The sequence below is a fragment of the Serinus canaria genome, chromosome 5, assembly GCF_022539315.1.
Source record: "Serinus canaria isolate serCan28SL12 chromosome 5, serCan2020, whole genome shotgun sequence".
Taxonomy (NCBI): Eukaryota; Metazoa; Chordata; class Aves; order Passeriformes; family Fringillidae; genus Serinus; species Serinus canaria.
The window spans coordinates 31,077,992-31,099,117 of NC_066319.1; the positions used below are offsets into that span (position 1 = coordinate 31,077,992).

General features: G+C 34.8%; 1 protein-coding gene across 1 annotated transcript in view; it reads right to left on the reverse strand.

The window, feature by feature from the left end:
- The window catches only part of RYR3 (ryanodine receptor 3), a 192,448-nt gene that overhangs the window by 136,375 nt on the left and 34,947 nt on the right, over positions 1–21,126 (reverse strand). Inside the window, 6 exon segments of the mRNA XM_050974944.1 lie at positions 472–571; positions 909–1,021; positions 3,406–3,484; positions 4,482–4,556; positions 6,711–6,818; positions 8,555–8,674. Coding sequence (XP_050830901.1) covers positions 472–571; positions 909–1,021; positions 3,406–3,484; positions 4,482–4,556; positions 6,711–6,818; positions 8,555–8,674 — 595 coding nt within the window.

The following is a 21,126-nucleotide window of genomic DNA, read 5'->3' on the forward strand; positions in this document are numbered from 1 at the left end:
GGAGAAGGAGAAGGAGAGGAGAAGGAGAAGGAGAAGGAGAAGGAGAAGGAGAAGGAGAAGGAGAAGGAGAAGGAGAAGGAGAAGGAGAAGGAGAAGGAGAAGGAGAAGGAGAAGGAGAAGGAGAAGGAGAAGGAGAAGGAGAAGGAGAAGGAGAAGGAGAAAACTCTGGAGGGATCTTATCAGTGCAAAGATAATGAGATCAAAGTCTGTCCTGCTTTGCCCAGTGATAAAGGTTTGTTATTCTAAACTTGTAACACTCATTTATCTTTTCTTCAGTAAATCCAGCTGATGTACCTGTATTTCCCTGTTTTCTCTTCAAGAATTCTTCTATCCTAAGCTCCTTTTCTTTATTTTCTTTAAACTTTTTGGTTGACATTCTGGGGGGAATTTTTTGTTTTAATTTTCCTCTTTATAAAAAGCATACAAATTAGTCTAATTTATATACATGTCTAAATAAATAAAATGGCAAACCTTCTGTAATATTGCTTCCTGAGCATATAGGATGTACATTCCATAGTGTCTGCATAAAGGAGGCATCCACCTGAATATTTCCATTTGACACGGAGAGATGCTGAAACAAGACAATGGTAACAGGAAACAAAATTATGCACTTAAAATATTTAGCATGTTAATTTATCAACAGAAGAGAATGTATCATAAAGTAAATATACAAATTTCTTCTAAAATTAGTATTTACTAAAATTTGGGGAAAAGGCATGGAAGCAGTCTTGCTCTGGAGGAGGGACTCACTCACACACACAGAGCACCCTTTCAGTGAGGAAAAATAAAAATGCATTACAACCAGACATTACTCCCTAGATTAGAAAAAAATCCCAACCAATCCCCTGATATCCCACAGAACTTTGTATTTTCTCACCATTTGACCACTATCTAAAAAACAAACTCACCAGGTATCTTTCAGAGGACACGCTGACCAGGATAAGGTCATCACCTATTCGAACTTTTTCTCCTTCTGACCTTTGCTTAGAAGCAGGGTGTATTGTCCACCAGCATGCCTCACCTAAAGGACAGAGGCACTGATCAAGGTTCTACAAAACAGACAGCTCCCAAGAAATCTAAGGATATCTTTATACAACTCTAAAATATCATTATAAAGATTGTCTCATGAGACATTCACCTTATAAAATCACATAATTTCTCTTTTCAATCATTTTCTATGCTTTTTTTTTTCCATGAAACTTTTTGTCAAATAATATTTGCCATATATGATATTTCTCTTTTCAAGTACTTTTAAAGGGACTGTTTACAAAACACCGCTCAGAACTGCTCTCTCTTGGAGGCTGTCCTTGCCAGGAAATTGCTGACACCTACCTTGGTTTTATTTATCACCTTTTGTCTCTTCTTTTGTTTAATGGTCATTAATTCACAGCCTACTGTATCACATAGTATAACAAACCTGGAAGCAGTTCCACTAGCCCTACAGACCATATAATTACAAAGTAGCCAAGCCTAAGGGTGACAACCATAGAAATGTAAGATTCCAGGTTACCCTGCACAGACACACACATGCACACACACAGAACCACACACAAAGACATTATGAGAAGATTACCTAGCTCATTTCACAATTTTACACTCCTCAGAGTGTGAAAGATAAGACCTTGAAGAAAATAAGTTGAATAAAACTTACTCACCAGACAATGCAAAGTGGGGGGGAAAAAGGCAATTTGGTAGACTCAAAGTACAGAAATTTGTTTGATTGATTAAGATATTTCATGTAAAACTTCATTTTAAAAAAATTGGAAGGCTATGAAACTAATTATAGTGAAGACAATAAATAGAAGTTACATCCATACAGATGTAAAATGCAAAATCTTCAAAGGGAAGAATTTTTTTATAGCCAATGGCTTTTCCCTCTGCTACATGAAGAATACTTCCTGGAGCAGAAACTGATTCATTAGCACAGTTTCATAGGTGAGGGAGTAGAGCAAGGGGAATTGCTATTATGGCACTAAGCGCATAAGCTTTCCACAGAAACAGTTGAAACAGAAACACAACTAAGATTTTTGAATCTTACCTATGTGTATTTTGAATCTTACCTATGTGTATTTTGAATCTTACCTATGTGTACAAGGGTTTTCTTGTGTATGTACAGTTAAGCAAATATCAATTAAGCAACTACATACACTTGTTATAAAACCTCATAGATAGAAGCAGATATGTGTACAATAATTAAAAAAAAAAAAGCTATAAAATTCTCAAAACAAATTTCACTGAAACTATTTTAGTAGCGATTAAACATACATAATCCTTTTATCACATACATTCCTTTTGTCACCATTCCTAAAGAAAATGTTCTCCATCTAAGGCAACTATCAAAGACAGCCAAGTAGCAGACAGTTAATATCTGTCTAAAGCAATCTTTTGGATGGCTATAAACAACTGAAAGACAAACTTCACTCATTCAAAACAGAAACTTTTGTAGAAAGTCACCTGAACAGATTCAACGATTATGAATTACAAAGGTTTTAACACCTACACTGCCAATGCCTCTACATCTTCAATTAGTCTATTTCATTTTAATTTATTTTCAAAATAATAAAAAACTAATAGAAAGCACAGACTTATATTAACACAAACAGTATTTCCCTTCAAGATATATGTCTGGGCCTGATTATTACAGAGACACCCATTACTTTCTGAGGAGCACTCATCACTTTCAGTAATCATGACCATAATGTACACAGCAGCATTTGTAGCTCTTTGTGGCTAAGTTACCTTTAAATTTGTTTAGTATAGCTCATATATGGCAACTCATAATTTATATGTGTTTTCATGGAAGCATAATTTTTTTTAACTATATTTCCATCAGCAGTAATGGTAATGGCAGTGCTCCCAGAAATACACTAATTAGATTTAGAATCTTTACCATAAAGTCATGTTTGTGTTGTATCTCCTCCACCTTGTCCCATTATTGGTTTGTCTATATTAGAAATGTATTTCTATCCACCTCTTTTAGCAATGTATTCACTACATATTTTCTGGTTTCCTGCACTACAAGTTGCCAATTTCTTTTGTTACCTAGTTACAGTGTATATTGTGAATGCACCAGTATATGGCTTTTCCATACTCTAAGTGTCAAAAAAAAATAAACAAAAGCATAAAATTTGTTTTATTCAACAGAAATCTTTTACCTTGGCCATTATCATGCATTTTATAGCAGTTGTGTTCAGTCAGTTTAATTGCAAGACTCTCGCACATTCTTACACAAAGTCATTTAATGTACTGAAAGTGATTAGTACTAATAGTCATTTCTTTTAGTCATCTTTTTTCTGATGAACACCTAAGGATCCCATTCATAAGCTTACAGTCACATTAAACCCAATGCCTCTTCTAAAACCAGAAATGGGTAACTCATTCTTCTTCAGAAATAACTTGCCATACCTGCTGCATTTTCTCGCAATCCCACATCAAATGCAAGTTTATCTGTCTGGGATCTTGATGATGTTAAACATGTCAAATACTGAAAAACAGTGATGTTATTGAAAACAGAAACCCAACAGTATCCATTAACACACATACCAAATGAATACATCCACGTTACTTTGTCTTACTATCATACTTGATTTTTTTAATGAGTTAAAGATGATGTTGTTATTCATACAGAAGCTCTTCCTGAACTTTAAACATCAAAATCCTTTTCCACTGCAGCACATTTCCACTTCAGCTGTGTAATTTAGCTTTTACCTTCTGAAGTTTCATACAGCTCATCAGATAGGAACAGGCAAACATCTAATTATAACCCTATCATAATAAGTTTGATTCATGAAAACATTAAAAAACATACCAAAAGGTAGTAATTATACTTGCAGCTCTGGTATATCAAGGCAACTACAATTTTCAAGGTTCATAAACATAAGAAACATAGAAGATTAATGTAGCATTTGAAGATTAATGTAGCATTTTCTAGTACAGGAAAAAGGAGGGAAAGTGTTTTCCTGACTTCTCATTTCTCCAGTCTTGTAATAGGTGTATTTTCATGGGCCCTAGTAGGTCAAAGATTCAAAACATCTGAAAATGTTCAGTTGTAAAGTATAGTATGATGAAATTTATATAAGGCAGCCTGAAGACAGCATCTTTGTGGACGTAATCCATGGAAACTATGGGATGTCAAATGGAACACCTTATCTTATATAATGGGGAAGAAAATAACATATATCAGAATAAATTCATTTGCTGTAGAAGTACTTGCTAATGGAAGGATCATTAAAATAGATTCCTTAAAGACACAGAAATAACAGATTTTAGGAGCTTTTCAACTACCATTCTGAGTTAGATCCAGAATCTGAATTTAAACAATTCTATTGCATTGAGACACTTCAAGTTATTACCTTCTTTCTCATCTAGTGCAGAAGCTAGCTTGGAAAGAGCATTGTTCCAAATTTTTATGGGCTTTCGATTTGGTGAAAAGACATTTCTTATTCGTGCTACTCATTCTGTGCAGATGCTCCCTCACTCACCATTTCACTGAAGGAATGTCGAAGCAGAATGGCATGGCCGTACAGCAGGGTGCGGTGGCCACCCCCTTGGGCTGCCTGCAGGACAGGATGGAGAAGGTCAGAACTCCACTGCTCTGAGTGCACCATGATCAGAACTACACAACAACATGAAGAGCTGTGGCAGCTCAAGGAAGGAGTATAAATATTACAGCAAATTATAAAATGTACACACTGGGGAAAAAATAATAATAACAAAGTCTATTTAGCAATAGCCAAATATCTGCCAAAGAAAAAAGTGTTCTTTGACAAAGGCTTTAATTGTTATCTAATTTTTATTATGATTTAATAAAACACAGCATTTGCAAAAACATATTTTAAGCTAAATAAGACACCACTTACCTTTCTTATAAACTTCATGCAGGCATTAAAAAAAAAACAACATAAATACATATATATATCTATATATACAGAAACTGAAATCTAAAAGAGAAAATAACATACTTACTGCCCAGAACAGTTTAAGCATATACTGAGAATATCTACTTGCTAATATTAATATTTAACATAATTCAGATTCATTAAAGCAACTGCATCCACAGTTTCAACCAAGTACCGTTATTTTAATTTTGAATATGTAAAACTATGACAAGACAGGGAGAGGTAAAACTGGATTTTCCATTTGCTTCTTTTAGAGCAAATTTCTTTTTAGTTCCTTTTGGATGGCATTTAAGGTCAGTTCTCATCCTTGGATTCATTTGAAAGGGACAAAGTTAATTAAAGGATATTCCAAGAGCTCAAATAATGGTTATACACGTGTAGGCAAATGGTTTGACATGCTGTGAATAAGTTAAACTACCACCAAGCTTCTTTAAAACATGCCATTTATAAAAGATCGTTTTAATCCTGCAGTAACTTGTCACTGTTTAGTGAAGTAAACTGGAAAAACATGTAGCAGTGACTATAATACCTCTTTTATACACTAAAACCTTTCTTTTTTTTCTAAAGAAAAGGGAAAAACTTCACAGCAAAGTCAATTGTAATTACAAACAGGCTGTCAAAAGGGAATTACATGTATTCAGTTTGCAACAAGTACATGAATACTGAGAATGAGTAATGAATCACTTGTGCTACTTTATTGGTAAAAGTTTTTAAATCAAACTTACTACTTGTAAGTTTGACCTATAATAAAAATAAAAAACAAAAGAAGAAAACAACACAACCAAACCAAAACAACAAAACCTCCAAATGGAATATTCTCCAGTCTTTCTCTAGAAAAATTTGAAACTAGCAGCAGAACTCTGTTTCAAACTAAATTTAGTATGAAAAACAAATATTTTTTTATTTTAGCCTTGCTTTTAGTATGAACTGCTGTGTTCCTATTACAGTTTTCCTAATGGATTGTACCTAAATTCAAAATAAATGAAGGACAAATAGTTTCAAAATAAATACAGCACAACAGATTGCATTCTTTTTTATTGCCTACTGCTCCTTAAGCAAGAGTGGATCATTTTTACCAAAGAGATTATATGTCTTCTACTTCCAATCCCAAATAAAATATTAATATATCATTATTAACCTCAGATTAAATCTTTCAGGTGCAGTTTGGGGTGAATATTTTGAAAACATTAAAAAATTATGTAATTTCTTAGAAATTCTAGAAATGTTTAAATTGATCTTTTGATTTCCTAAGTGTATGTGGGGTTTTTTTTATCAAGTCTTATTTTATAGAATGTAATGTAATTGCAAAAAATAAAGAATACCACTTTTTTATGCAGTGGAAAACAAAAGATCAGCATTAATGAAGTCTGAAAACCACGTATGCAAAGGTTGACAGTGCAAGATCAAAGGTGACAGAGCTCCATTTTTCACATCTGTGCAATAATAGGTGCCAGTTAAACATCTGAAGCACAGAATAAGCCATTAGGCTGTAAAATAAGTAAAGCCATAGTTTTATCATGCTCTGTTTGTAACAGAATGAAAGTTCCATTCAATTTTATACAGCTGAAATTGGAGAATTAGGGTCAAAGCAATCAAATTGATGAGGTTTCTGGATTTGTGGATCACAATTATTCAAAAGAGTTGCAGCAGCTCCTCACTGCCAAAGAGAAATTAACGTGATTACAGAAGTGGAGCAATAATGTCCCAAGAATACTATGGCATCAGGAACCTCTTCTAGAAAATCCTGGACAAAGAAAGAAATGAGTAAAATCAGTATTCAGATTTAATGTTCTTTGAGGTGAATTCACTTACCCCTTCACTAGCATTGTCCCCTGTGCTGGCCAGCATTTCCTGGAGGGCTCTGACAGACAGGGACTGCTCAAGGACGAAATTACAGACACAAAGGTCTGGAGGGACATACTGTAAAAATAAATTAAACAGTGCAAGAACAAATCAGCAGAACAGGTGAAACAGGATGAAAAGTATGTTGGAACATGCATTTATTTTAATTTTTGAATCTATACTTAATGTCTCTTCATTTGTTTTTGAGGTAGATGCTACTCTCCTGTATGAAAACAATATAAATCCATTCTTCATGAATTGACAACACATCAATTTTACTTTCCTTGAGCTGTATTCCTCACAGTAAAGCTTTTTCAGGTTCAAATGCAAAAACTTTTCCCCTATGTATTATTATTGTTTTCTTGTCTTTTAGAATGACACCATGGATATGTATTTGTTCTGTAATGCTGCTGACAGAACAGAAGAGAAGGTATATGAAGTTGATAGAAGATATTTACAGCAGTAACTACAGGGCTGAGATTCAGAATCTTATGACATAATAATATGAACTCTTTAAGGAAATCCTAATTTTTGAATCAATATGTCTGCTGTTTATGAAACATGAAACTTCGCAAAAGACTTTTATTTTTTTCCAATTTCTTGGCACTGTTATGTCCAAAGAAAGTTGTGTTCAAGAGAAAAAAGTCTCAAGGGGAACCAACAATGTACATAAATATATGGCAGAATGCACAAAGACAGATCCAGAGACTACACAGCAAAACCCAGTGGAAGGACAAGAGTAAATTGATATGAAGTGAAATACAGGAAATACTTTTTAAATATGACAAAACCCTCCTACTCTTACTGTGAGCATGGTAAACAGTTAAATAGGTTGCCCAGAGAGGTTGTAAAGTCTCCACCCTTGGAGATACTCAAACTCTGATCCGAGTGTCCTAGGCAATCTGTTCTGTCTGAAGCTATTCTAAGTAGATTTTGCACTAGATGACCTTCAGAGACTCTTCCCAACCTAGCAATTCCGTGTTCTGTGATTCATGATAAAGATCATGGTTGCAGATGAGCTTTAATGTGGTTCTGCAATTCTTTTTAAAATCAGAGTGACAAGAGAGAATGGAAGTCTGATAATGCGGCATTTTAAGGTGATGAAAAGTAAAGAAATAAAAACAATTAAGGAAAAAGATACAGAGAGAGCCCAAGAGAAGGAAGAGGTCTTCCTCTGTTTGATTTATTCCTAACATTATGCTTTAGTGGAGGTTCACAGTTTCATCTCTTCTCTCCTTTCCCCTCTCAAGCTCTGATAATTACCCTGGGGGTATTTGGTTGTTTTTTTTTTCCTTCACATCTCTCTGGCTTCTTTTTTCAATTTTCCATTTTTAATCTTCTAAAATTCTCTTTTACTTAATCATTCTTGTCCCTGTACATTCAACTTCCTGATTGATAATGAAGTCAGGAGTAACCCTTAACCAGTAACTGACAGGTGACAATGCTTCTAAAATTATCAATCCAGTGTATCAACATATTTGAACCTACAGCAATAACAGATATATGGGAATTCATTGAAGTTAAATGTTAATAACATTTAACTAGAGATCTAATCTTGAAAAGGTAGTATTTCAGTTCCAGGAAGTTTCTTAGTTAAAAAATAGCAGCTTTTCACTGTTCTCAGGTGTGCTTCAAAATTTATTTGGAATCTCTAGGAAATTTTCAACAAACAATTCTAAGATGCAGACAGGAAGAAAAGCATACATGAGGTCCCTCTAGCATCATATTTAAGAAACCATAATAAAATGTGCTTGTGAGTAAGTAGGTTAGCATTCACTGATCAGTTACACCACTTGAGAGTATCAGCTTCTTACTTTAGCTTCTGATGTTGGCTCCAAAAAGCACAGGCGATTCCCAAGTCCCTCAGCTGCCAAGCAAAACTTCCTTTGTTCTTTGTGAATGCTGGCAACACACTGAAGTACTACTTCATCATCCTGTCACAATACAAAGAGCAAGAAAAAAAATTATTTTGAAGTTATATGTGCACTGTAATGTTAAGGAATCCTGCAACATCTGGTGAAAATTAATGCAATATACTTCTAAATTATATAATGTACATACACAGAGATTCTTTTGATGTATATCTATAACAGATCGAAAAAAATGTAAAGATTTCTATACAGATTTACATTCAAGACTTTATCAAAGTGACAAAGACTGCACACTGTCTCCAAGGCTTTTGCAACTGCTGTCTCCTTTTGTTTCTTTAGCAATATAAAACAAACCATAAGCACACTGTTACTCAGTTTTACTCAGCAAAGTATTTTAATGCTGACAGTAAAAAACCTTTACTACAATTTTGCAAAAATCAGTACTATTTTTTAGCACCGTAAATTATCAACACTATTCCTCAGAATGCAGAATTTTAACATTTAAAATTTCATATAATACAGAAATCTTTGTGTACAACCAAAGACCCAGGAGACATTTTTCAGGTGAAAGTTCAGCCGTAAGAGCTTGATCCTCAAAAGACATATCCCAAGAACAAGAACATTCTAGAAAAGCACTTTTACAAATTGTTGCGTAATAAACTGCCGAACACACAAAGTGCCAAGCCCTTTTTCACCTCTTATTATGTGACACTAAAGCTGATATAAACAAGCCAAAAGAGATTAATTTTAGTGCTTGACTGTGTCAAAGCTATATACAGAATTAAAAATAATTTTATTTTCCAAAACTTGTCCACTAACTAAGAAAAAACCCCTGACAGAGCAGCATGTAGAAGCACTTATTTTTGTTACAGGCATGTATGTAACTGTTTGCCAAAAGACACTGCCTGACAAGTTTTTAAGGGGGCAGAAGCTGATAAAACAGGAGGGATATGATATGTCACTGTCCCCTCCAGCTACAAAGTCCTACTGGTGTCAATTATTATTATCAAAGCAGATACACAACAGCCGCCTGTGCCGAGCTCTGAGATCACTTGAACAATTATGTTCTAAAAGCAGCACTGCTATTTACACTCCCCTTATGCAACTGCAGTGCTATGACACTGCCACAGCTCTGGGCACTTGAAATAAAGGCTGGGAGCAGGAAAGCAGGGTTCACCAAAGGAACTAAGTGACACACTTTCCCTTTAAAGAGGGAAATCAAAAGCATGTTTTTCACTTGTGTGATTTCACAGGTGTGTGCAAGCTACAGGCTTCTTTTTAGGTGACCCTTCACTGCCTCCTTACCACTCCTTACTGAAATAGGAAACTATTACATTTCAGATAAATCAGCAGTTATAGGCAGTATTTTTCTTATCTAGCTTTGCATGAGAATCAATAGTGGTTTCAACAGTACAGACAAAGAATTTAAAACATATTTGCAAACAATTCTAAAAAATGTAGCAGTTAGAATTAATAGATGCTAGAAGATTATCTTTCCTCCTGTTGCTTTGGTTCCTTTTCTATGTAAGATAAAAATAAAGATATTTAAAACATTTTTCATCATCTAGTTCCTGTATCAATATTTGAAAATACATATTTTAGAGCTAAAAATATTAAAATACTGAAACATGAATTTATGAATACCAAAATTTAGAATAAAATTGAGATTTGCAACTTAGCACACACTTACATTAAATTACTTCTATACAACACAAATTGAATTTATTTTCCCTACTACACTAAAGTATTCATCATTCCACAGAGGTCTACATTAGTAGCCTCTATTGTAATTCATAGTTCCCTAAAAAATAAATTTATGTCTTCAGACTTTTTACAAGGGCACATCCTATCTTTTAAAGGACAAGGGGTAACAGCTTCAAACTGAAAGAATGTAGGTTTACAGCAAATATACACTGGCACAAGTTGCCCAGAGAAATTGTATCTGCCCCATCCCTTTATGTGTTGAATGCCAGGTTGGATGGGGCTGTAGTTAAACTGGTCTAGTGGAAGGTTTCCCCACCCATGGCACTGGGGTGGAACTGGATGATCTTGAACATCTCTTCCAATCCAAACTGTTGTATGATTCTATGAACATACGTAAAACTTCCTTAAAATGAGAATTAATCAAATAAATTAATTATTTTCTTTTTGAATCCACATGCATAAAAATAACAAGAGTTCCTAATATAATTAAATTAATATTTAAATGTTCTAGAATTCAGAAAAATAAGCACTTGGAATTTACACCAGCATCAGAATAACTTTATCAATCATTAAGTTCAGTAATTTCAAAATACAAGCACAGAAAGTCTTCAGAAATGTATGCAGCATTCAACACTGATGTTTTATGTTATTCCCCTAAATGGCCAATGTGCCCTTTCCTTTGTGCTACAACTCTTAACAAGCTGGGTATTTACTATGTAGGATAAAAAACTTCAATAGTTTTTTTAAAGTGGCAAGAATATTATATTATATGGTATTTCAGAATGTTTTGCAGAAAAGTTTTAAAAGTATTCATTCATGACTGAGCATAAAGAATTAGCAAAGCCTATACAATCTGCAAATGAGACAATTATTCCCTGTTAAGATGATTCAGTATTAACATATTCTCAATGAAAAAACCATCATTCTGGCTGAGGTCTGTAATTGCTTTTCTGGCCTGAAGATGCTAACAGAAATGAGTTTTCTGCAGTTGCTATGCTATCATGAAAATGCAGACCATGTCTCAGCAGTACCTTGTTTTCAGTGCCTAGTTTGTGAACCATGAATTCAACAAATTTAAATGGTTTTGATTCAGCAAGTGTTTAAAATGCAATTAGTTTTCATCTAGCAGCTCTGACATTTCCATATTCTAGTCCATTTAATTTGGGGGGGGGGGGTGGGGTTTGCAGTTTTTGTGGGGGATTTTTGTGGGGGTTTTGTTGTTTGGTTTGTTTGCTTGTTTGCTTTGGTTGGTTGGTTTTTAATAAAACAGGCTTAGAGTTCACAAATCACAGGGAGAAAAGGACACCCATAAACAATGGTCCCCTAGAGATGGGCATTTGCACAAGAAACTGCTTTTGCTATTCTTCCTCAAAAAGTACACACATTTTAAGCATCATTTAGTAATAACTGCTTTCCACCAGTGGCATCATCAATCTAACCATGAGATACTTTCCAGACTACCACCATTCCCTCTATTCACAGACACATGCATAGCAATTCTTAACTTTTTATTCTGAATGAAGAGGAAGTGGAAGTTCCCCCTTCAGTCCAGAAATTTTTATCTGGTTAAGATCCATCTCTCAGCCCTTCAGCAAAAGGAGACACACAAAGTAACTCAATGAAGGTTTGTACATTAAAACATGTTGAAATTGCTAAAATATATTTAGATGGTCTGAAACACTACAGACTTTATCTAGTGTTGTGTAGCTAATGTGTCATAATACCATCCATTGTCCATCCATGTATTCATGTGCATAACTTTTGGAAAAAGGAAAAAGACATTTTGGGGGATTTGGGGGTCTTTTTTGAAAATAAGTAACCACATAATTTTGTGTACTGCAAAAGTAAATTTCTACTTGCTTTGGCTAGAGCTGAAGCTGTATTCCAAATTTGATTATATAGTAATGTCAATATAAACTCAGAAACATTTCTAAAGCAATTACAAATTCAATATATTCTAATTTTAAGAATGAGCAAGTTACAAAAATAGAAATTGACTCTACACAAAAGTATGTCTTTTGTGAATACATTAAATATTTAAAATTTTTAACAGAAAACTTTTATTCCTAGCCTTCAGCAATACAGAATTAAGTAGTATAATATAACTTTAAAAATGAATTTTTAAAGGACCACAGTCCAGTAGTTCATTACCAAACACTATTTTGTCTTGATGTTCAGGTTGTCTTCATCCTCAGGTTTCACAATATAAAGTGATGGTGAACTTAAACTGAGCTTCCTGTGATAAAATAGTAAATCAAAACATAAGGAAAATTGATTTTTATGACTCAATTACTTGACTTGCTGCAAAGGAAATCAGTGATCAAGGTGAATTAATGTATTCTTGACATGACCTTGTTCCTGCACTGTTCACTAGTTTTTCAACACAGAATTTGAGAATAAGGAAATTCCAACAGTTAGTGAAACTCCTTTTTCAATTGTGTTGCATATGTATTCCATAATTTAGAGTTGTAGTGATTTATACAGTACACATAAATCTGAATGGGGTGTATACAAAAATAGACACAATTCAATATATTTTATATTATCAAGCACAGAACCATGAATACAGTAAATATATACATACAAATGCTGTTAGAAAATGATACCATAGATTTAGTCCATTACCTACTGAGTCAACATCTACCTAATCTCTATAATATTCAGTGCTGGAAATAAACTGGTAAAATAAAATTGGCATGGCATTCAAAATTAATCAGTTCTAGATAATTAATCAACTTTGTTATTGTATTACAAGAAGAAGGAGTTTTCTCAAAAAAAATGCAGATTTTGCCTATAACTTACTCACAGCTGCAATAAATATTCAGGTAGGTTCTTTCACAGGAATGACTAACTTAAATGCCAAGTGATACAGAATTGTTCTAAAGTACATTCTTCTGTAAAACCATGGAAAACCATGATGATCATATATCCTTCCATTCAAGAAATATATATTACTTAAAAAAAAGACAACACATATCTATAAAACATGGTAAAAAAAGCAGGCATATCAAACTGATGCTCTATACAGGCCTCATTAATGTGAGACACTTGCTGATTATAGATCAGTGCTGCAAAAAAAATGAACTAAGTAAAAATCCACAGCCACCTTCACTCTTTCATAGACAACATATCTCCCTCTATCACAAAGCACAGAATGTAAATAAACATCTTGATAGCAGTTGAACATTGGCTACAAAATGATTCTTCTATAGGACTGCATTTCTTTGGAGTTTTCTGGAATAATCTTGGAAAACAAGTGAAGTTCACCAGAAATTGTAATCTACAGCAATCTACATTTTTCTTCACAAAATAAAGAACTATATGCAGAGTTGACAGTCTTCTATCCAAAGATGGATTTGGTAAATTTGTTTGCACCCACCAGTTCCTTGTTATTGCTGAGCAGGGCTTGCACAGAGCCAAGGCCTTTTCTGCTTTTTCCAAGGCCACAGTGGTGAGGAATTTGGGGAATCTGGGGATGTGTGGGAGGTTGGGAGGGGACACAGCCAGGGCAGGTGACCCCAACTGACCAAAGGGGTATTCCAGACTATATGACATCATGCTCAGCATATACATATTCATATACATATTTCACTTAGATGAGGAAATAATTATTTTAAATTGTGTTACTTATGTCCATAATAATTATACAAACAGTTTAAGTCTTAGTCTCAAAAAAATAATGCATCATAACCAGTTTTTACAAAAAAAAGAGGATTATATGGTCAATATCCACCTACACCATGGATAATACAGCAGCTTTTATAAAAGTTTTAGGTTAGGCCATTGAATGACTGGACAGTGTTTTGTGGGAAGCCAGTCTTAATCACAAGAAAACAATGAAAATATAGAAGTAAGTCAAAGTGCTTTTTCACTTGATCTATTTTTTTTTTTTTTTTTGGTAGAGTATCAGTATCTGTTCTGTAATTAAATTTTACACTTAGTATAAGGCTGATGATGTATATGAAAAATTTGTCACACCCATTCCTTGGTTTGCTCATTAAAGAAGGTAATTGAAGAAAGGTGACTCAAATAAGCAAGCTGATGAAGCATACCAATACTTCCTAAATACTAGCATAAAAATAAAGTGAGTTGACTATGTGTTTCTGTCGTATAAATTTATTTAAATGATCCATTAAAAAAGCATCCATAATTTTCCTAGTTTCCAACTTCTTAGTAGATATAGTCAATTATTCCACTAATTCTAAACCAGAAGCTCCATAAAATAGCACATTAAAGGATTCCACTACTTCCACATTTGAAAGAACAGATCTTTTCAAACCTATAAACTCATGCACTATTTTTGGGATTTATTGCTTCAGTTTTTGTTACTGCAACAATTGGCAAATGTGTATTTTTTCTCCCTTTTACACTGTGAAAAATTAATTTCATAAAAGCGATACAGAAAACAGTTCTGGTATGGCATATTAATTCTGCTACTACTCTTCTACTTCAGATAAAGGATGTGGAAAAATTCTGGCTGCTGAATTTATTATTTACCAAGGCAACACAGTCTTAAATATTTAGACTTCCTAATTAAGTTCATAAAAATTAAAAGCTTTGATTAAATCTCACTTGGGTTGTTTTGGGTTTGAGGCTATGATCCAAAAAAATAACTTAATGTATTCATTTGCCATCTAGTTAGAACAATTCAGGTTTTTTAGGTTCCTGTACTGCAAAAATAAAGTAATTTTCCTTCAATTAAGAACAATTGTGTATCACATGTGCATGCAGACATCAGGTTCAGAGCAAAGTATATAACTACATCAGAAGTCTTGCTTCATGGTCATATCAGTTTTCCTCTGCCAAATAACTGAGCAGTAACCCTCAACAAAAAATTCCTTGGGGAAAATTTCCAAAAGCTCCACTGTATTAATCTTTATTTATTTGCTAAGGCAATTCCATTATTGGTAAAGAAAATGTTCATTGTTACACAATCAGTGATACTCCTCTGTCACTGGTGAGTCAGAGATGATGGAGTCCTGTCAGAAGGCAAAATGGTAAAAGGTCTCACGTTTATTGTGACATCTTCTTTCATATTTTAGTCCAACACAGGTGGACCAGATTGGTCATTTAATCATTACATTTCACATGATTGGTTAATTAAGGAAAACCCCTTTGGTAAACATATTTCCATAACACATTCCACATGTTCACAAACACCAGATGCAGCAACTTAAGATAAGAATTATTCATAATTCTTTTCTCTGAGCTTCTCACAGCTTTTCCCAGAACCATGCCTAGGAAACTATCCCTTTCTCTCTCTCAGCATCCACACTCATGCATACTATGCGGTCCAGATTTGACTAATTGAAATTTTGAATATTTTGGACTTTGTTTTTGTTGAAAGACATTTCTCACTTGAAAAATAATTTTTATTACAGTTACCAAGCTAGTGTATTACATAGATTTTTCATTTTGTCTACTCTGTCAAGATAAAAAGCAACTTCTTTCTTTTTTTGACTAGTCATGAAAAAAAAGAAAGAGGAAACCAAGTAAACTCTCAAAAAAATGCTTTTAAGTCTCAAAACTGACCCAAACCCAAAACACATAGAAACAAAGAAAAATTAACTGCACCCTTCTAGGCTTACACATTTACCTAGGTTACACTACAAAAGCAACTTAGCAGGTCTTTACTGAAGGCTCAGCATTGACTAGCAGTCCCCAGACATTACTACAGATGTCCGTGGAATCCTGAGGTCACCTGAATAGTGGGTGGCTGTTAGAGGCAGCTTTGCCTCACCAAGCACGTGAGAGAAGGTGTGACACAGACATGGTGATGTGAAGAAGCAGGAGCCATCACCCTCAGCCTGCAGACTTTGACAGGGAGGACAACTTGTGAGCCTCCTCTTTGGATATAAACCAAGAATGTACAAAGGGAAATAAAGTGTATTGTGTCTTCCAGGACAGCTTTGTTGTGTATTCTTTTATTCTCTTTTCTTCTTCTGGTCAAAACAATGACAAGTCACCAAGTTCTTCAACAACTCAAAACTCTCTTTTTAAGTTAATGTGAGTAATATGAACTTTATTCCTATGCTTCCTTATAAAATTACAAACAAACAAAACAAAGAGGCAATATGCAATGTATATGATCCATATTGAAGCTGTGTGAACATTTAAAAAGTTCTGGAAAAAAAATAATTGTTTTCAAACTTATGTTTGGATGTACGTCTTTGTCCTAATTCAAATGCTCTTATAGGTAACTTTATACTTCTATTCAACTTAAAAGGCTGTGGAACAGGTACTCACATTGCCATATTTTATTCAGTATTTACATGTTTAAGAGTTTCGATCATATTATCAGGCAGCAGAAGAAAAATCCTATGCCTGCTCATCAAAAAATACATAAATCATGAATTATAATAATGGGAAAAATTTTAAAAAACCTGTAAACTGCTAAAAAAGATAAGTTGTCTGGACAAATTTAATTATTATCTTTTTTTTAAAAAGGCCCAAACTACATTTCCAGTCGTTAAACCATTTTTATTGGTTTTTCTCTTACATACATGCCAGCAAAGCTAATGTTTCCTGTTTACAGAACTACCAACTTTGTCTCACAGCAGTTACATTTTGCCATTCTGCCAAAGAGACATGAATCTTCTGTACATCTCTTGAAAGCACTTCTTTTCCCCACACTGTCCACTTATAATAGTGAAGATCAATTTTTTTAATAAATACTAACATACTTGCTCCATAAATTTATACTAGGAATATTGTTTAGTAGAGGATGTATCCAAGGATAACATAAAGCAAGGTTTAATATCAGGGTCAGCTTATGAACCAAAACACATTCATAAAAGATTCAAATCATGTTTTTCACTTCTCTAATTAGAAAAGCTTATGAAGATCTGCTGCAATATGATAAAATTCACAGATAAGTGAATACTGTATGAATATTTTGGTCCCAAAATACAGATATCACAGTCATGAAATTGAATCAGGACGAGGTCACATGAGTATATCATCTTGGGTTTTCCTTTACTTTAAATGTCTATAAATAAATCTTGCAAGCAGTATGTGTTAACATCTAAAAAAGAGGTGTGCTTAGACACCTCATATTGTAAATCACCACAAAACCCACAAACAAATGAAGGAAACCAATATCCAGTGCAGATCTTCAATCAGTGGTGGTCATGGGGGGGGTGGATTCTCAGGAGATTTAACCTTACTTCCAGTACTTGCAGTTGGTTGTTTTTAACATATTTTTATAAATTAAAAGCTTCCATTTCTTTGTAGTAATGTACTAAGGGTGGGGCCTGTCTGGGGCCTGTCTTCCTCCAGTAAGCATACAAATTTCTCCCAGTAACTGCAAATGGATCCTTATGATGACAGCAGAGTTCTTTAATGGAAATTCACACAGCACCCTCTGACAGTTCTCAGAAGATTTTAAAAATAGAGTTGGGGTTTCCGTTGTCAGTCTACGCCTTCAACAGTGGTTGGACAAAAGCCTAACCATAACTCTGGAACATACTCCCCTATCTTATATCAAGGCATCAGCAAGGCAGAATAAGCAAATATACAGCAATAAAACACACACACACGCACACAAACACACACAAAAAACCCTCCACCAAAAGCCCAAACAAAAAGAAAAAAAAAGCCTCTTTGAATAAAAAATTACTTCAGAAAGTCAAGTAGCATAATATTAACCATTTTGCTTCTTTTTTATTTTCAATCCAAATCCAGGTGGTATAGTTGCCATTGAAGCATTTAGATAGTTTGCTGCCCTTTGTCTCACAGCTTTCTCCACCTTTCCTATCACGCAGTTCTTTGTGGAAATGCAAGAGCATAAGAGAGTGACCACAAAGGGATATCCACAACAAATACCAAGACAACTGTAATATCCAAAATATTTATCTATCATCTGTCATTAAAGCTGAGTACTAAATATTCCTTAAAAATCACTTCTTTGATTGTAAACTGTAATGCATGAGAAAGAGAAGACTTATTAATTGAGCTGGGGTAAACTAGCTGTGCAGACCAGGTTGGTGCATCTCAGGCAAATTAAATATGTTCTCTCCTATCAGGCAGAGCCCTCTCATTCTTTAAGAAACTGTTCTGGATTCAGCAGGGGTAGAGTTAATCTTCTTCACAGTGGCTGGTACAGGACCAGGTTTTGGATTTGTGCTGAACACAAGGTTAATAACACAGAAATGTTTTTGTTGTTGCTGAACTGGGCTTGCAAAGAGCCAAGGCCTTTTCTGCTTTTCCCATGGCCATGCTGGTGGGGAAGCTGGGGGTGCATGGACAGCTGGGAGGTGACACAGCCAGGGCAGGTGACCCCAGCTGATCAAAGGGGCATTCCAGACCATATGACACCATTGTCAGTATATAAAGTTGGGGGAAGAAGGAAGAAGGGGGGACATTTGGAATGATGGTGTTTATCTTACCATTCACCATTACAGGTGATGGAGCCCTGCTCTCCTGGGGATGGCTGAACACCTTCCTGCCCTTGGGCAGCACTGGATTCATTCCTTGTTTTGCTGTGCTGGTGTGCACAGCTTTTGCTTTCCCTATTAAACTGTCTTTGTCTCAGTGCAGGGGTTTTCTGGCTTTTCCCCTTCTGATTCTCTCCCTGATCCCACTGGTGTGGGAGATAGCAAGTGGCTGCATGGGACTTGGGTGCTGGCTGGGCTTAAGCCATGATAGAAAGGAAGTGACAATAAGCATACACATTAATCAACAGAATGGCAGATTGACTAAAAGTATGAAGATGTACACTATGCTGATCAAGGAAGTGGAGTTATCCAGGAAAGGTGTACCCTGTCTAAGTACCTTATCATTATTACTTAGATGGACATGTTAGAGCAGGTCCCAAGGAGGGCTGTGAAACAGAGGTCTGGAGCAGCTGTATTGTCAAGAAAGGCTGAGAGGGTGGGAACAATGGTCTCTTCAAAAAGGCTGAGAGAGCTGGGGTTGCTCATCCTGGAGAAGAGAAGGCTTCAGGGAGATCTCAACCAAGAGTTTCAATACTTAAGGGGACTTATTAGAAAGATGAAGAGAGACTTTTTACCAGGGCTTGTAAGGACAGGATAAGGGACAACAAGTTTAAACTAAAGGAGTGTAGATTCAGGTTGGACTCAAGAAAGAACTATTTTAGAATGCAGGGGATAAGACACCAGAACACGTTGTCCAGAAAAGCTGTGGATGTCCCACCATTGGAACAGGTCTCTGAGCAACCTGATCCAGTGAAAAATGTCTCTGCCCATGGCAGGGGCTAGACTAGATGATCTTTTAAGTTCCCTTCTGATCCAAACCATTCTATGATTCTATGAGCTGTGGTGTCAGAACTGGCATGCTTTGCGACTCTCACATTCATAACCTCTGGCAAAGGTTGTATAAGCAAATGAAGAAATACACTAGATATGTTAGGAAATGAAGGTGTTATAGTTCATTTTGATGGATCATCCTTTTGGAGAGAAATGTAAGATACATTGTTGTGTATATACATAGTTGCATATATTTTGTTTGTTTTGCCCATTTCTTTTACATCTGGTGCAAGTGAAGCAGTTAGTAATGGGAAGATGTAACATAGGACACAAATAGGACAAATTCTGACAAATTTACAATAAATTTCATTTCAGAAATTAACTTATAACTGAAGTCCACAAATGTAAGAAATTTTGGCATAATAAACTCAATCTGTAGGGTTTAGCTTAGAAATTTTTACTGTTAGAAAGATAGCCATAAATATTAATGGAATAGTCAGGTCTTGTCTCAATTACAGATGAACCAATTTAAAAAACTTGACACCTGACAGCAAGAAGGAATCCAAATAGAAGCCGTCAGCCTTTTGGAATCTTAGTGCATGACCACTACCAGATCAGTAAAGATACCAGCAGCAACAAACATTTAGATCATATCTATTTCAAAATGAGAATGGGCCTGCACTTTTTTTAGCATATTCTTTTAATCATGTATTCAGTACATGACTAGTCTCTCTGAACTATCAACTATAAATATTTCTGATATTTATTTAATACCACACTTTGTTAAAGATGCAAGATTTTTTTTTTTTTGGACTTAGAGTTTTTACTAGGAAATTTAAATGCTGACTTTAAGGCAAAAAATCTTATGGATTTTTTTACAGAACCCAATACTATTCAGGATTTTAAACACGGTCTATATCATCTGTGAACAAAAGGGATACTTACCATACAGCTTTGAAAATCAGGGACATACAATGAGACAAAAAATTATCTACCTTAAATTTTAGGAACTCAAAACAAATTGAAAAGTCCTTAAAAAGATCAAACAAAGCACTTGCTCAGTGCTTTAAACAAATAATTAAAAAGAATTTGCTCAGTCACTGTATGAAGTTGTAGTCTAGCTGCTTTCTCCAGGAAGATAGAAGAAACCTTAACAGATACTTTTTTTTTTTTTAATAGTATTCCCAGAGGAGATTTTACAATGTCACAGTGACCTGAATTTGAGTCATCCTTGTCAGGTGTAGGCAGCAGAACCACAGATAAACAGACAGTAGCATTTAAACACATAGAGACAGTTTACAAGACCCAGGACTTTGCTCCAGGTCTCAGAACCAGAGTGGGCCTACGAATAGCCAATAAATATTTACATGTTACTTATGCATATTTTAGGAGGAAGGGGGAAAAAAAGCCATGAGAGCTGGAATGTTGCTGTATAAATAATTTTTTTGTCAATGACCCGAAGATGATATGACATCAACATGAGGTAAGATAGGTCTGAAGCAGAAATGCAAGGTACTGCAGAGTCTAGAATTGTTAGATGATTCTTCATAACTATTTTATATCTTGGGGAAGACAAGGATGGCTTTTAAAGAGATTTTAATCAAG